Below are 15102 nucleotides of genomic sequence, written 5' to 3'. Positions count from 1 at the left end.
GTCTCACTATTGTTAATAAGACCAAAACAAATTTGTACATAGAAATAACTGACAGCAATCATTTGAATCATATGAAATAAGAGTTTATTTACGATTTGGTGACGTATAATGTGAATAAAAGCAATAAAGCTTTATAAGTCTGTATATCTGCTTTTAAAGATTATTGATAATAAAACAAGTTAATTAAATTAAGGTTTTAAAATTCATAACCTCAGTAATCATAAAATCCCACAGGCCTAGAAATAAGGCCAAAGATGTGAATATTTATTATGTGGGATTTCAGGCCATCTGATCACACAGTCAGGCTAATTCTGCAGAATTCAGGCAGCTCTGAATAGAGGATTCATGTTCAAGATCACAGATGATGGATCTTCAGAAAGCCACGAGTAAACATGACACCTCCTCTCTGTCCTCATGCACTAATCCACAAATTAAACCTTTAATCTGAGTGACGATGACCCAAATCCCATTACCAGCCCTGAAAGCGGCTGTTGCTGAGCTTAATTAAAAATAAAGTTTACTCACATCTCCCTGCCTAATTAACGCCTTCTCAATGAGATAACTGTATGTGATATTATCAGACATTTAGTGACAAGATGTTTTCTTTTCTTAAAAAAAAAAAAAAAAAGTTATATTGATTTATTATGCTTAAAATGTAAGAGTCAAGCCAATTGGTGTGTCTGTGTGTCTATTTTGTTAAATTATAAATGTGATTTATTGTATATATCTGTTTGGCTGTCTAGCTCTCTGGCGCCTCTTGCTGTATATCATGAAAACAGCACAATTAATTCCTTAAAAAATTAAATCATTAATAACAAAATAGAAACGTTAATTCAAATAAATTTCAATTAAAATTGCTTTACGTTTAGACCACAGGTGTCAAACTCAGTTCCAAAAGGGCCGCAGCTCTGCACAGTTTAGTTACAACCCTAATTAAACACACCTGATCAAACTAATTGAGTCCTTTAGGCTTGTTTGAAACATACAGGTAAGTGTGTTGGAGCAGGGTTGGAACTAAACTGTGCAGAGCTTCGGCCCTTTTGGAACTGAGTTTGACACCCCTGGTTTAGACAATATACTGTAGATATTTATAACTCATGACAAGGCCCACCCGGAATCTGCGTGCACAGAAATGAGCAGATTTCTGCAGATTTTAAGCCCATCGTTGAGTATATTTATGTACTTGTGTAGATATTTGTAAATTAATATTTATTTAATTTTGAATTTAATTTCAGTTTTATTATTGACTAATTTGAAAATGTACATATGATTTAATTACAATACAGTTTGTAAAGTAATATTTTAGTATATATATTATGAGAGAAACTTTCCCAAAGATGTGTTGCAGCTGGAAGGGCATCCGCTGCGTAAAACATATGCTGGATAAGTTGGCGGTTCATTTCGCTGTGGCAACTTTAGATCAATAAAGGGACTAAGCCAAAAAAAAATGAATGAAGGAAATATGAAACTTGCTTTGTTTACCAAATAAGTGGATCTAATTGGATTTGCATTGTAAACATTAAATAAAAATTTAAAAGGGATTGTTTTTTTTATTTCAAATATTAGGTTTTTTTTATGATACTGCCAAAATCATTCCGCATTAATCCGCAGATTTGTTTACAGAATTCAAAAAATGTCTGCAGATTCTGTCTGGCCCTACTCATAACTGTTCACTGTGAGCACAAGTTCAATTCTGTTTTTTATTACAAACTAAAATTAAAATATTATTATATGCTGAAAAATTTGTGGGCTTCACGGTGGTGCAGTGGGTAGCATGATTGCTTCACAAGAAGGTTGCTAGTTTGACCCTCGGTTGGGTCAGTTGGTGTTTCTGTGTGGAGTTTGCATGTTCTCCCTATGTTTGCGTGTGTTTCCTCCGGGTGCTCCGGTTTTCCCCACAGTCCAAAGACATGCGCTATAGGTGAATAAGGTAAGCTAAATTGTACATGTGTTTCCCAGTGATGGGTTGTGGCAGGAAAGGCATCTGCTGCGTAAAACAAATGCTAGATACGTTTGCGGTTCATTCCGCTGTGGCAACCCCAGATTAATAAAGGCACTACGCTGAAAAGAAAATGAATGAATTAATAAAAAAAAAAAGTTTAGAAATCTACATGAAATGAAAAAGCAAAATCACAATAAAAAAAAAGCTCAACAAAAAACACAAAGTAACACAAAACGTTGATTTAAAAATAATTACATTTTATTATTTTTGAATTATTCCGCTGCAGCAACCTCTAAAATAGAAACCAAACTGAAGGAAAATTAATAAATTATTTTCTCAAAACAATATTAATTTGTCAAATAAATAGTTTTGCACTTTTGGATACGTTTTTGAGTAATGTACATTTATGATGTTTGTTACATGCCATTAAACACTGTTTGTCGAGGCTGTGGATGAAAAAGGATGGTTTTTTTCCCCCAAGACCAATCATATAAGTTATGACTATTAATTTTGGCAGAGTCCAACAGCTTATTGAGCCAAAAAAAAAAGCATCAAGGCACATCCAAGTCCAAATTATATTTCACTTTCTGACTCAGGATGAACCTTCTTCTGATCAAATTCTGAAGGCAGCATAGGTGTGTCATTTGCTACCTTTAAAATTTCACAATCATTATATTTCTGACATTTAAGGTAAAAAAAAAAAAACATGTTTTCAAGGGGCACAGCTGGAGCATCTTTTTTAAATATTTAATTTTTTTTTAGGGGTTTTCACCTTCATTTGTATAGGACAGTATAGATTTTACAGACATGAACGTGAGGGGGCAGAGATACACAGCAAAATATGGGGACCCAAAACAACTCTATGGGTGTTAATTTCAACACTTTGAAAGTGTCTCATGGGGTCCACTCAAAACAGAGTTAAATCAACACTTTCAAAAGGGTTGGCACATTGACACCGAAGTAAGGGTTAATTTTAACTCTGGGCAGAGTTAAAAAATTTAACTATATTTAACACCGCCTGGTGTAATATATTATTTTATTCAACTCTCTTGAGTGTAAATATGGTAAAAAGGTCAAATAGACTTTAAATTACAAAAGAAAAAACATTTTATTTGAAAACATTCACCACTTCAACAATTCATTCAGTTTTTAAAATGCAACAATGTCAAATATGCTTTAAATGTTTTATTAGTACAGACAGTATCAACAAAATATGTATGACCAGTGCTCAAAAAGGCTGTTTCAGTCCTTTGGTCCAAACTTGATGTTTCATCAGAGCAATTTGAAAGTTCAGTATATCGTCACTCATAGTTTTCTTCTGAACGCATAGTTTTCTTATGAAATCACATTTTAAACAACTTGGCTTGCAAATCTTTCACTTCTGGTGTTTCCTTGGTCCTCCATATCAAACACAGCAGTTTAAATGAAGGTATAAATGCTGTAAACTTGTGTGAAAACAAACTGGAGCTAGGAAACCTCATCAAGCATGTCCTGTGAATGAAGTGCTTCCCAGCCACAGGATGACCTTTTTATCCATGACGATGTAGTAGCTGCTGATCGCTCGTCTGGTGGTTCCTGATGCACGGATATAGGGTGATGCTCATCTAAGAACTCTTCAAGACTCCAGCATGACTAAGAAAAATGTTTGAAAACAAATTGCAATCAAATTCTATGATATATTTAAAAGAACATTTAAAGTAAATAAAACATTCAAGAAATCTAAACTCACCTTTTGAAAATCTTCATGATGATCCACAACTTGACTCTCCCAGCTGGTTGAGGTGACAGGATATGGAAAAGTAGAAAAAACACATACATCACTGTTGGATCTCCAAAAACAATTAGGTTAACCACTATGACTAGAACTGGAAAAACAGGCAGCTGTCTGTCCAGAATCCTGAATTTAACACAACACTTGGAGCAAAATTTAGAGGAGCTGAAAATCTTTTATATCATTTAGTGATGCTGACTTCCCCAAAATATTGGCCACAGTGTAAAAAATATTTATAAACTTACAGTTTTCTGTAAGCGTGTGCATGCGTGTGTGTGTGTGTGTGTGTGTGTGTGTGTGTGTGTGTGTGTGTGTGTGTGTGTGTGTGTGTGTGTGTGTGTGTGTGCGCGTGCGTGTTTCTTTACCAGATTCAACTTGCTAGGCCCTTTCAGGTCCAGTATTGACGCCACCTTTCCTGGAGTCTAGCAGATGTTTCAGGTCCAAATATAATCTAAAATATTAGGATAAGCAGAAGAGGAAAAGTGCAAAGCAAAGAGCAAAACATTATTTAAGTAACAGTTCACCCACAATACAAAACTTATCACCTTCATGTCATTTGTTATTCTCTAATGCTCTAATACCCTCTCAGGTTATTGTGAAAATAAATACAGAACTTTATCAAACATACCTTCATTATCATCACCACAAAAATAAAAATACACCATCCGTCTCTTATCAGCCACCGTCACAGGGTTGTGTTATTGTATAGAGAACTGTGGCTGTTAAAAAACAACAACACATTAGTATTTAACACATATGCATAGCCTTCAGATAAAAAAAGAGAGATGAACATCACAAAGTATGCCTCACACTTTTTCAGATATCTTTTGATTCAGATGATGATTATTGATAATAAATCTACAAATCAAATCTGTATCATCATTAGGCTGCTCAAATTTGAATCAGTTGATTACAACGCACTAAATTGTCTTTAATAAAACGGAAATGTTGTGTACAGTACATGCTAAGTTTAGCCTATAGTTTTAAGCACAATATCATGCTGGAGAAAAAGCTTGACTAAGATGTTCCTGACTACAGAAATAGCCTAACTTACTTACGTCAGACATCCCGAGTTGGGAGAAGTCATTTTCGGGGGATACAGAGTTGATTTGCGGGAGGTAGCGGGAGAGATAAGTACCTGAAGAGCAATGAGTTGCGCGCGACGTACCTAAAGAGCGGTGGGGGTGACTTGCGCGCGACGTACCTAAAGAGCGGTGGGGGTGACTTGCGCGCGACGTACCTAAAGAGCTGGGAGGGATGCGGTGGAGAGGGGTGTGCAAAGTGTTTAATGACCAGGCGGGAGACGCGCGCTTTCCGGGAGATTATCATTCATTTGCGGGCATCTACTTGGGCATCTGGGAGTCTCTGTGCATTTGCGGGATAATGTTAACGTTAGTCCCGCAACTTCCGGGAGACTTCTGTAACGTTAAATGTCTGAGAAAGTGCAAACGCGGTCATTTAAAGACATTAATGTTAACATTCCGACTTTAATGGTTGTCAACACTTAATATAATTCAAGCGTACGTTATCACACGAGTCTATGGACTAACAGTATATGGACGGCCACGAATGAACCAGTTTAAAAGGGCCGCGGTGTTTAAAATAACCAAATTAACGTACACGAATAACAAACAATCATATGTTTTAGTTAGGAAGCCTTTTACAAGTAAGCATATGTTCATTTACTCACCAGATATGTTTTAGAAACTCTCCGGAGCTTATGGAAACCGTCCTGTGTTGCCGTTAGCATCCGGGCAGAGTAGGCTAGGCGGCTCCGGGGATTCCCTCGCTAGTTTGCTTCGAATTAAAGGAGAAGTGTCAATTTTATTTTACAGATGGGTAACAACGCACAAAATGGCATTAAGCGTGACAGAAATGTGTTGAACATGTACATTTGATGTTTTTATGCACTTTGTATGCGTGAGCATATATAAAAACATTCTTGAAAAGAAGTCAATAGTAATGCAGTTAAGCTAGATACACAAACGACCATGAATGAACCGCAGAAGTTTAAAATTGTCACTCCATTCTAAAGTTATTAACTTAACAATATGTTTACAACTGTATTTCCTTAAAGAAAGTCAGTAAAATACCAACATTTAGGTAGTTTGACTCACCAAATGGCGTCTGGAAAATTCTTCAGTGACTGGGGCTGCATGAATTCCCGGATGTTGGAAATAACACCACCAAGTGTTGAAAAGATAACTCCTTGATTTCGCACTGAATAAAATCAATTCTAACTCTTATTATATTAATTTATCAAAATCTAACTCTTTAACGTCAACACTTTACTCTGAAATGCTTCAACACCGAGAATTTAACTCTGATGAATTTGCTGTGTAGGGGAAGTATACCATAGGCTATTGTCGGCTACTCAAGTGTCTTTTATGTGTAAATTTATGTTTTTAATCAACAATTTCTAATTTTGACGGCTTTTCTAGTGAGGAGTCAGTATTGTAGTAGGCAAATAAAACCGAACTCATCAGCAAAGCTCTCTCTATTTTGTTGCACATTATTAAATTGTTATGCTTTCTCAGAAATCAGAGCTATCCCTTTAAGTTCTCACTGTCAGGTCACTGCTGTCAATTAACAAGTGCAGTCCTTGGGCATAAAGACCTTTTGTTTAATCGTCTGTACTTTTTGTAAGAAATAGGAGTGCAAAAGTTTGAGTGATTTTCTGTTGTCAATACTTCCCTTCAGTCATAAATTTAAGCTGAATTATGAGTGTGAATTACTTTAGTCAGTGTAATGATTTGAATTGTCTCCTCTAGATGGCGTACACATTCTTCATGAAGAGAGTTCCTGGGGTGAAGACAAACGTTGGAGTCCAGGAGAAAGACCTCAGTTGCTCCTGGGGAAACTCTTTCGGGGAGGCGTTGAGGGTTTTCTCTTGGTTTGGGCATGACGTCATAAACAACGCCGCTACTTTTCAACCGGCTCCGCGTGCAGCACCGACAGAAGTAAAAGTGAGTTAACTCTTTTTTTATAAACTGAATGGGGTATCAGAATGCGGTAAATTTACTTTTACCTGCTCTAGTTCTCTGAGTGAAAGGCTGACCGAGTTTGCGGTATTGTAAGTAAATGTAACATCTGAAACGGTGTTTGAGGTAATCTGAAAGAGCAATGAAAGTGTTTAAACGATTAAAATACATTCTGCATATGATTAAAAGTGTAAAGGGATCAAGGCAAAAAAAAAAAGTTCTCAAGTATCAAAAAGAAGCTAAAAATGTGTAGTTTCCTGCACATTACAGTGTGTAATTAGTCTTTTCTGAAGTGAACAGTGTTATTACAGAGACACCAAGTAAATTCAGCGTAACAACTAAAATATTAAAAAGATTATTTTAGGGATTTGAACAAAGTTTTGATACTTGCTGAAACAGCACGGTTTTACTCAATTGTAAGCAAGATGTTTTAGTCAATTAAAATATTATGAAATTATCTCTTTTTAAGTTATTATAACTTTGTTGATTCATTTTGAATAATTATAAATATATCTGTTTTTCATTGAGGTAAAGTTGGTTTAAATTCGCACATTTAGACTTTTGCGTTCAATAAAACAGGAAAGCAGATTTTAAATAGGCTAAAACATTTTAATTATCATGACGTACCATATGGGCACAACGATTTATATTTGTAACTGTAATTCAAAAAAGATTATTAATACACTCATCTCTATGGAAAGTCACTTTAATGTTTAGCATGCACGTTTGAATATTCCGTCTGACTTAAAAATGTATGACTTTAAATTAACAATTAGTGCTATTTAATTAACTTGGAACAATGTTGTAGGCTGCTTTGTCATAGTCATTGACTCCTAATATAATTTCCCTATTTGGAATTTGCAAAGAACACTTATGAAATTATATTAGGAAGGTGAAATTCTGAATGTGTGAATAAATATAGCCTACATTACTTCTCTGCTTTACTAAATGGCAATGGAACATTTCACCCATATTTTTAATATTCTTAAAACAGTAAAGTATGCTCTTCACTTGCATTTAAAATGCTTTTTTTATTCTTAAAATCAAATGCAAATTTAATTTGACACGGACACTAAAATAGGACACCTTGTCTTTGACCCAGAGTTTTCTTTAAAGTGTGTCAAAACAATCTACTTTCGTTTGCATTTTTTTATGTTCAGAAGTTGTTTCCATCAGAGAGATGTTAAAACGGTCAGACAAGACAGTGAACCAATTCTGACACTTGTACCTTACTTTTTTTTCTCTCTTCCTTCCTTTCTCTTCAAGACCCATACACACTTCTCAATCCATGCGTGACTCTAGGTGGCAGAGGATCTCCAATATGACAGTTCTATAGCCGATATGAAGCGTGACTTGAGATGCTCACTCGTGCATTACTGAAGAAACACGAACCTTCTAAGACTGAGCCACTCTCGGCCCCTTAGCAAGTTATATTACTCCTCATTTGGTATCATGAAGCAAAGATCCGTGTCTGCAGATCCTCCAACTATATGGTCGCGCTGGACCGATCCATCGAACAGCCAAATGAAGGTTAGCAGTCGTTTTATTGTAGGTTTAATGACCAAATTTAATGCCTGATTTGGATGATCAAGGAACATCTTGATTGAGGAAGGAGCTCTGGAATTTTTCCGAGTGTGAGGTTTTGATTGGGAGCGCTATCGATATAATGGAGGTGGGTTCAGAAACATGCCAGCACCTCTGTCCCCATCACCAGCTTCACCAGCAGCTTCAGCAGAAGAGGAGGACTGTCACCCATGCTCTCGAAGACCAGAAAAAAGTAAGTTAATCCAATTCATATCACTTTATGGAAGTAAAAGTATAGCTAAATCTGATATTTGTTGCTAAAACAACTCTGAAGCATTTTCTGTTGCCTGTCGCAAGGTGGACAATTGAAGAACTGCAATGTTTTGAATCTTTGTCTTAGATGCATTGTTTGTTACGTTTGTTGAACTTTTAAAAATTGTGAAGTTCTATTGGTGTAATTCACCCTAAATTTTACCAAATGACATTTCAGATGCTTTTCAGTGAAATCTAAATCAAAAGGCAGGAATTATTATACTGAAATCCCTCCTGATATCTACTGGACTAATTGTCTGAATGAACTATGCTTATGATTAGCCATAGCCAGATGATAGTTAATGCGTTAACTTTAGAAACATGCAGGATTTAGTTGCTTGCAATTTTCCTTGTTTTCCTTTCCATGTATGCGGTGACTTCAAAACGTTTGGATACTTACGCCACACCTTAAATGTAAACGTTCCTGAAGAGGGATTTTGCAGCAATGCGATAGAAGAACCAGTTTTGGTTCCACAAAGAACTTTTCAGTCAAATGGGAATAAAGCCTTTGTTATACTTCAAACGAAATCAAAGAATAAACTAAATGCTGTTATTTTGAGCAAAAATATGTTAGGCATTGCTCACCAAAGCAAACTTTTTGGAGGAGTTTGTTTTGACTACTTAACACCTTTGAGCTAATATTGGTCTGTTGTGTTTAAGCAAGAAGTTCGAACTTCTTTTTGCCCTCAAACAAAGAATAAAAAAGAATTTAGTTTGAAGCATACCTGGGCCTTTATAAGGCATAGGCAAGTTTATTTATATAGCACATTTCATACACAGCAGAAATTCAAAGTGCTTTACATAAACAGGAATAAAAGAGGCAAGTGTATAAGAAAATAAAAACAAATAATAACAATGATTAAAATGTGTTAAAACAGGATCTAAAAGAATGAAAAAAGATTTGTTGGACGTAGCAAAGTGCTCATTCTGTAAAGGCACAGGTAAACCGATGTATATTCAGTCTTGATTTGAATGTGCCTAATGATGGAGCACATCTGATCATTTCTGGAAGCTGAGGGCGGAGTAGCTGAAGGCAGATTCACCCTGCTTTGACTGAACTTTTGGAATTTCTAAATTACTTGATCCTAATGTTCTGAGTAATCTGTTGGGTTTGTATTCAGTGAGCATATCTGTAATGTATTGAAGTCCTGTATTGTATTGATGTATTGATATAAACTTAGGCGTAATGAAGCAATTAAGTAGCAAAAATGGACCTTTCCATTCTTTTCTCAATGGAACATGAATGAAGATATTTTAAGATACAGTTTTCTTTTTCAAAATATATTCATTTGTGTTATACAGTAGGTTTTTGAACATGGAAAACAGTAATCGATCATTTTTGTCTCTTCAATCCATTTAATAAATAATTTATTTGCAAAACTTTCCATGTAAATGCATTTAATATTCCAAAACAAATGTATTTAGAATAAAACAAACCGAATGTTGGAGCATGTCATCCATATGCTCTAAATCTTCAGAGTATGGAGTGTTATACTGAGGCTGGGACCCCAGATGCCTATATTCAAACAGCTGGGGCTCCATCATGCCTGTGCTTTGAAGAAGCCACATTCCATGTTCACTGTCAGATGCATTAGTTAATTTGCCGTGATAAGTGAGAGTGATTAGGTCTAATGATCTGCGGGGTGTTAGACAGACCTAGAGGCCCATGTAGGAACTTAAACATCATAAAGAATCAGCTTCAAAATCTCTCCTGACGTATGCCGGGCTAATTGTGAGGATGAACTAGGATTATGTTTGGCCAGTATATTTAATATGTGAAGCTATATATATCTATATATATATATATATATATATATATATATATTTACAAAACTATTTAGGATTGAGCAGTGTGTGGGAATTTCCTGAAAGGCCTCAAATTGTATACTTCAACCACATCTTGTAAAATGCAGGAATGTTGTTGTTTTAGATAATGAAACTTTAGTTAATGAGGATTTAACATTTTAGAGATCACGTATGATTGTATTGATAATTTTTGTCAGATTAAAAAACAATTACAGGTGCAAATATATTATGTTCCTCATTGTTTTCAAATTCAAATATTATTGACATAAATAAAACACAATTATTTTTACACTATATACAGCGGTGAGAAAAAGTGTTTGCCCCCTTATTGATTTTGATTTGTCACACCTTAATGTTTCAGATCATCAATAAAATTTAAATAACAGTCAAAAGTACCACTAGTAAACACATATTGCAGGTTTTTCATTATTAAGGGAAAAAAGAGTGCAAAAACAGCCCTGTGTGAATAAGTGTTTCCCCCCCTGTTAAAACACACACTCAAGCCTGATTACTGCTACACTAGTTCACAATCAAGATATTACGTACATAGGACCTGCCTGACTAAGTGAAGTAGAGCAAAAGATCCTCAAAAGATCCTTTGTTTTCCTTTTATAATAAAAATAAGGACCTGCCTGACTAAGTGAAGTAGCCCAAAAGATCCTCAAAAGATCCTTTGTTTTCCTTTTATAATAAAAACCTTTATTTAAAAACATGATAATTGACTAATGATGATTTGACTAATATTTAAATTTAAATTGATGATCTGAAACATTAAAGTGTGACAAACACTGAAAAAAATAAGAAATCAGTAAGGGGCAAATGCATTTTCACACCATTGTATGCCTATTAAAGCATCTATTATATCTGTATTTATATCTATATTTATGTATATACTGTACTTTACCTATACTATCTATCTATTTGTCTTTCTATTAAAAATTTATTCTTAAATATTTACATTTTATTTGGAAAATTTATTTAAAAATTATTAAATGAATTTTTATTCGATGTTTGACATAATCTCAACTGAAACATGAAGAGTGGGTGGGAGTATATCAATAGTGTAGCCCCTTAAAAAACAGCCTATTGCGTTTTGTTTTATCGCTGCTCTGCCAGTGAAAGTAGTCTAGCTCAAGGGCATCAGATAAGAATGGTCTTGAAAAGGGCGGGGCATGTCAGATAATAGAGAGAATTTGATTGGTCACGATTTGATGAGAAACTGCAGTAGGAGATGACATGAATAAAACATGAAGGCGGAAGTTACTAACTACAAACTTTACGTGTTTATATTAGTTTAGATGCAAATTTTGTCAGTTTTGTCATATTTTTTTTCTCCCAAAATATATTAATTTATGTTATACTGTAGGTTTTTGAACATGAGAAACAGTAAACGATGAAAGAATTTTTATTTTGTCACTTTAATCCCTTTAATAAATAAAACGCTTGCAATACTTTCCATGTGAGTGCCATTTGGCAAGTGTTTGTTCATTAAATATTCCAAAACACATGTATTTAGAACAAATTAAAGCGAATACTAGAGCAGCACATCACACATGGTCTATATCAAATGAGCGCATCAAATGAGAAGTGTGTTGAAGGGGTGGGGCACTAGAGAGAAACTAGAGAGCATTTAATTGGTCATGATTTTCTGAGAAACTGCAGTATATGATGACGTGAATAAAATTGGTAGGCGGAAGTCGCTAACTACAAGCTTTATGTGTTTATATAAGTTTTATATCTACTAAATGCGAGTTTTGTCACTATTTTGTCACTTTTTTTGTCTCCAAAATATATTAATCTAATTTATGTTTTGCTGTAGGTTTTTAAACATGAGAAACAGTAAAGGATGACAGAATTGTCATTTTGCTGCTTTAATCCCTTTAATAAATCAAACACTTGCAATACTTTTTATGCGAGTGCCAATTGGCAAGTGCATGTTCATTAAATATTCCAAAACACATGTATTTAGAATAAATTAAAGCGAATATGAGAGGAGCACACCATCCATATGGTCTATATCAAATAAGCGCATCAAATAAGAAGTGTCTTGAAGGGGGTGGGGCATGTCCGAAACTAGAGAGAATTTAATTGGTTATAATTTGATAAGAAACTGCAGTATGAGATGATGTGAATAATACTGGAAGGGGGAAGTTACAAACTACAAACTTTACGTGTTTATATTACTTTTTCTGTCTTCTAAATGCAAAATTTGTCATTGTGTTGCCTCTATTTTTTTCCCAAAAAAATATTAATTCATGTTATACAGTAGGTTTTTGAACATGAGAAACAGTAAACGATGACAGAATTGTCATTTTGTCGCTTCAATCCCTTTAATAAATAAAATACTTTGCATGTGAGTAACAATTGGCAAGTGTTTGCTCATATAATATCCCAAAACTTAAACTTAAATTAAAGCGAATATTAGAACAGCACATTATCCATATGGTCTTATCAAATGAGCACATCAAATAAGTAGTGTCTTGAAGGGAGTGGGGCATGTCAGATACTAGAGATTATTTGTTTGGTCACAATTTGATGAGAAACTTCAGTATGGCGTGGATAAAACCGGAAGGAGGAAGTTACTAACTACAAGCTTTACATGTTTATATTAGTTGTATATCTCCTAAATGCTTTATTTTAATAACCTTTAAAACTCTTTTAGAGTCACTACCAGGGCTAGAAATTAACATTTTTGATCGCCAGCCACTGTTGCTAGTAGATTTCCAACATTACTAGCCACTTGCCATTTTCACTAGCCACAATTTTGTTTCTTGGAAAATATATTTTATATTAACAAATGTGACTTTGATATGCTGAAATGACTTGATTTAGATGTGTTGTCCACATGCCTCCTCATTTATTTCACTATGTGTGTTTGTTGTGTATGAGCTTGTTCACTGTGCATGAGCAAATGGGTTGTGTCGCATTGCAATTGGTTTTTATTTCACAAGACTTTCTTTAGGGCTCAAAATTAAGGATTTACCAAATTAATCTCTGACCACACCAAAAAGAAATACTTATTTCTTAGCCACACATTTTAAATGTGTCAAAACTAACAAATATATAGCTGAATACATGCACTTTTTATTCAACAAAACTTTTTTTTTTTTTTTTGACATTTAAAAAGATCTATTGTTATATATCTGAAATATGCACAGTAATCTGTCCTGGCTAAAGGTCCCAGATCAGCAGTTACGTAAATGGTGAGTTAATCTAATATTAAAGCAATGTTATTGTAAAGGATGATAATTAAACTATAACAACACGTGAGCTCTTCTGATTTAGCTTTGTATTCCAGGCACTCACCCAACCAGGTTCCACTGGGCTGAAGATCAACTTATTTGAAGTTTGTGGTTTGCTTTTAAGTTCTTTGAGTTTTCCATGCACAGTTTTTCAGTTGTTGGTTCACCTGTGCTAAGTGAATGTGGTTCAGTGTGTGTGTGTTCGTTTTCAGACACTTCCATTATTAATCATTGGCAACAACAAAGCTCTGTTGCTAACTGAAAGTTGAAAAGTTTCCATGTGACCTTGTTGACCTTGCTTAAGTAAATTAATATATACACTTACAGTAGGGATGAACAATATATTACGCTATCTCATGGCAATTCGTAACGTTTTGATTTAGTGGCTAATTCGTAGGAATTCCTACAATCTCATTCGTACAATTTAGTATGATTTGCTTATCCCCCAATGGCGGTTGGGTTAAGGGCGGGGTTTTGTGCCACGCCTCCTTCTTAAAATCGCAAATTTTCATCGACTCAACTTGTACAAATTTGTACGAATTGAACGAGGATTGATTTGTACGTAAATGGTGAGTTAATCTAATATTAAAGCAATGTTATTGTAAAGGATGATAATTAAACTATATTAACAGAAATAACTGTAAGCAAAAGAAAGCAGGTCAAAACATACCACGAGTGATAATGAAAGGATGATCACGTGCCTGAGAATAATTTAAATGAAAGCAGTGACCGCTTCTTACAAAAGGTTTGCTGCTTACACGAGCATCGCTTTTTGTCTAGTCTATTTCAAACTGAACCGATCGCACCAGTTGAGCTTCCTCTACACACAGTTGTAAACGGGAGCGTGCACGCTTTTTAAGTCGCGCGCATCACATCACCTATGCGGGCGAGTAATCATCCTCTCATGATGTATTCATCTTCTTTTGCTTGCGCGAACACAGTTATTTTTGTCAGTCGTGCTGCTTCTCGATTCTAAGATCACATTTGCACGCATATTGGGCCATCCTTATTGTCAAACCCTTCTTTAAGAAAGCTACAATGTAAACATTATTTCCAACCTGCCAAATTGGCTAGTGGGAGCGGCTGTCTAAACCGCCAAAGCTGAAATCTACCCACATTTGGCTGACAGACCTTTTAAAACATCCAACTTCAAGCCTTTCCCTCGTTCAATAAAGAGCGAGTGTTTGCTCAGTTCACCTGCAGTACATTCATTATGGTTATAAGAGTGTCATGGCCTGACAGTTCAACAAAGAACAGGTTGTTCTCCCCAAACCTTGGCAGACCCCATTTCTCTGAATTAAGACGAGATGCTGATTTTATTTGTGCAGGTCTTCTCCAGCAACCGTTATAGTGTGTGTGTGTGTGTGGGGGGGGGGGGTCATTTTCCAACGAAATTTCCACTGAGGTCTGCAACATAAATCCAGATTAAAATTTTGAAGCCCCCCTCTGAATGCTTTTCTTTCATGACTGAGTCGAGCTCGGCCTCTGGACTTGTGTGTTAATTCACGGTTAGCCCTGTCATCG

General features: G+C 35.2%; 1 protein-coding gene and 1 long non-coding RNA gene across 10 annotated transcripts in view; one reads left to right on the top strand and one right to left on the bottom strand.

The window, feature by feature from the left end:
• Positions 1-3025: 3025 nt before the first annotated feature.
• LOC137489336 (uncharacterized) lies at positions 3026-5879 on the bottom strand. 2 transcript variants are annotated; one of them, XR_015526358.1, is made up of 6 exons: positions 5831-5879; positions 5404-5510; positions 4342-4432; positions 4079-4164; positions 3672-3714; positions 3026-3574 (listed from the first exon to the last, which is right to left on the bottom strand). It is a non-coding gene; the product is annotated as an uncharacterized LOC137489336 (long non-coding RNA). The 2 variants fall into 2 exon arrangements; XR_015526359.1 differs by lacking the exon at positions 5831-5879 and having other exon boundaries at positions 4772-5410.
• A 677-nt stretch (positions 5880-6556) lies between these two features.
• The window catches only part of nav2b (neuron navigator 2b), a 159156-nt gene continuing 150610 nt past the window's right edge, over positions 6557-15102 (top strand). For 7 of the 8 annotated variants that reach the window (XM_087311984.1, XM_087311981.1, XM_087311983.1 and 4 more), the window contains exons 1-2: positions 6557-6679; positions 7961-8471. In XM_087311984.1, the coding sequence (XP_087168110.1) occupies positions 8361-8471 (111 nt within the window). In that variant the 5' untranslated portion in view covers positions 6557-6679; positions 7961-8360. The remainder of the gene's footprint in view (positions 6680-7960; positions 8472-15102) is intronic. The other variant, XM_087311985.1, reaches the window with a different exon arrangement.

Source organism: Danio rerio, chromosome 25, assembly GCF_052040795.2.
Source record: "Danio rerio strain M-AB ecotype USA chromosome 25, GRCz13ab, whole genome shotgun sequence".
NCBI lineage: Eukaryota > Metazoa > Chordata > Actinopteri > Cypriniformes > Danionidae > Danio > Danio rerio.
Note: the sequence above shows the minus strand (reverse complement) of the source record. Positions and strands in the feature narration are given on the sequence as shown.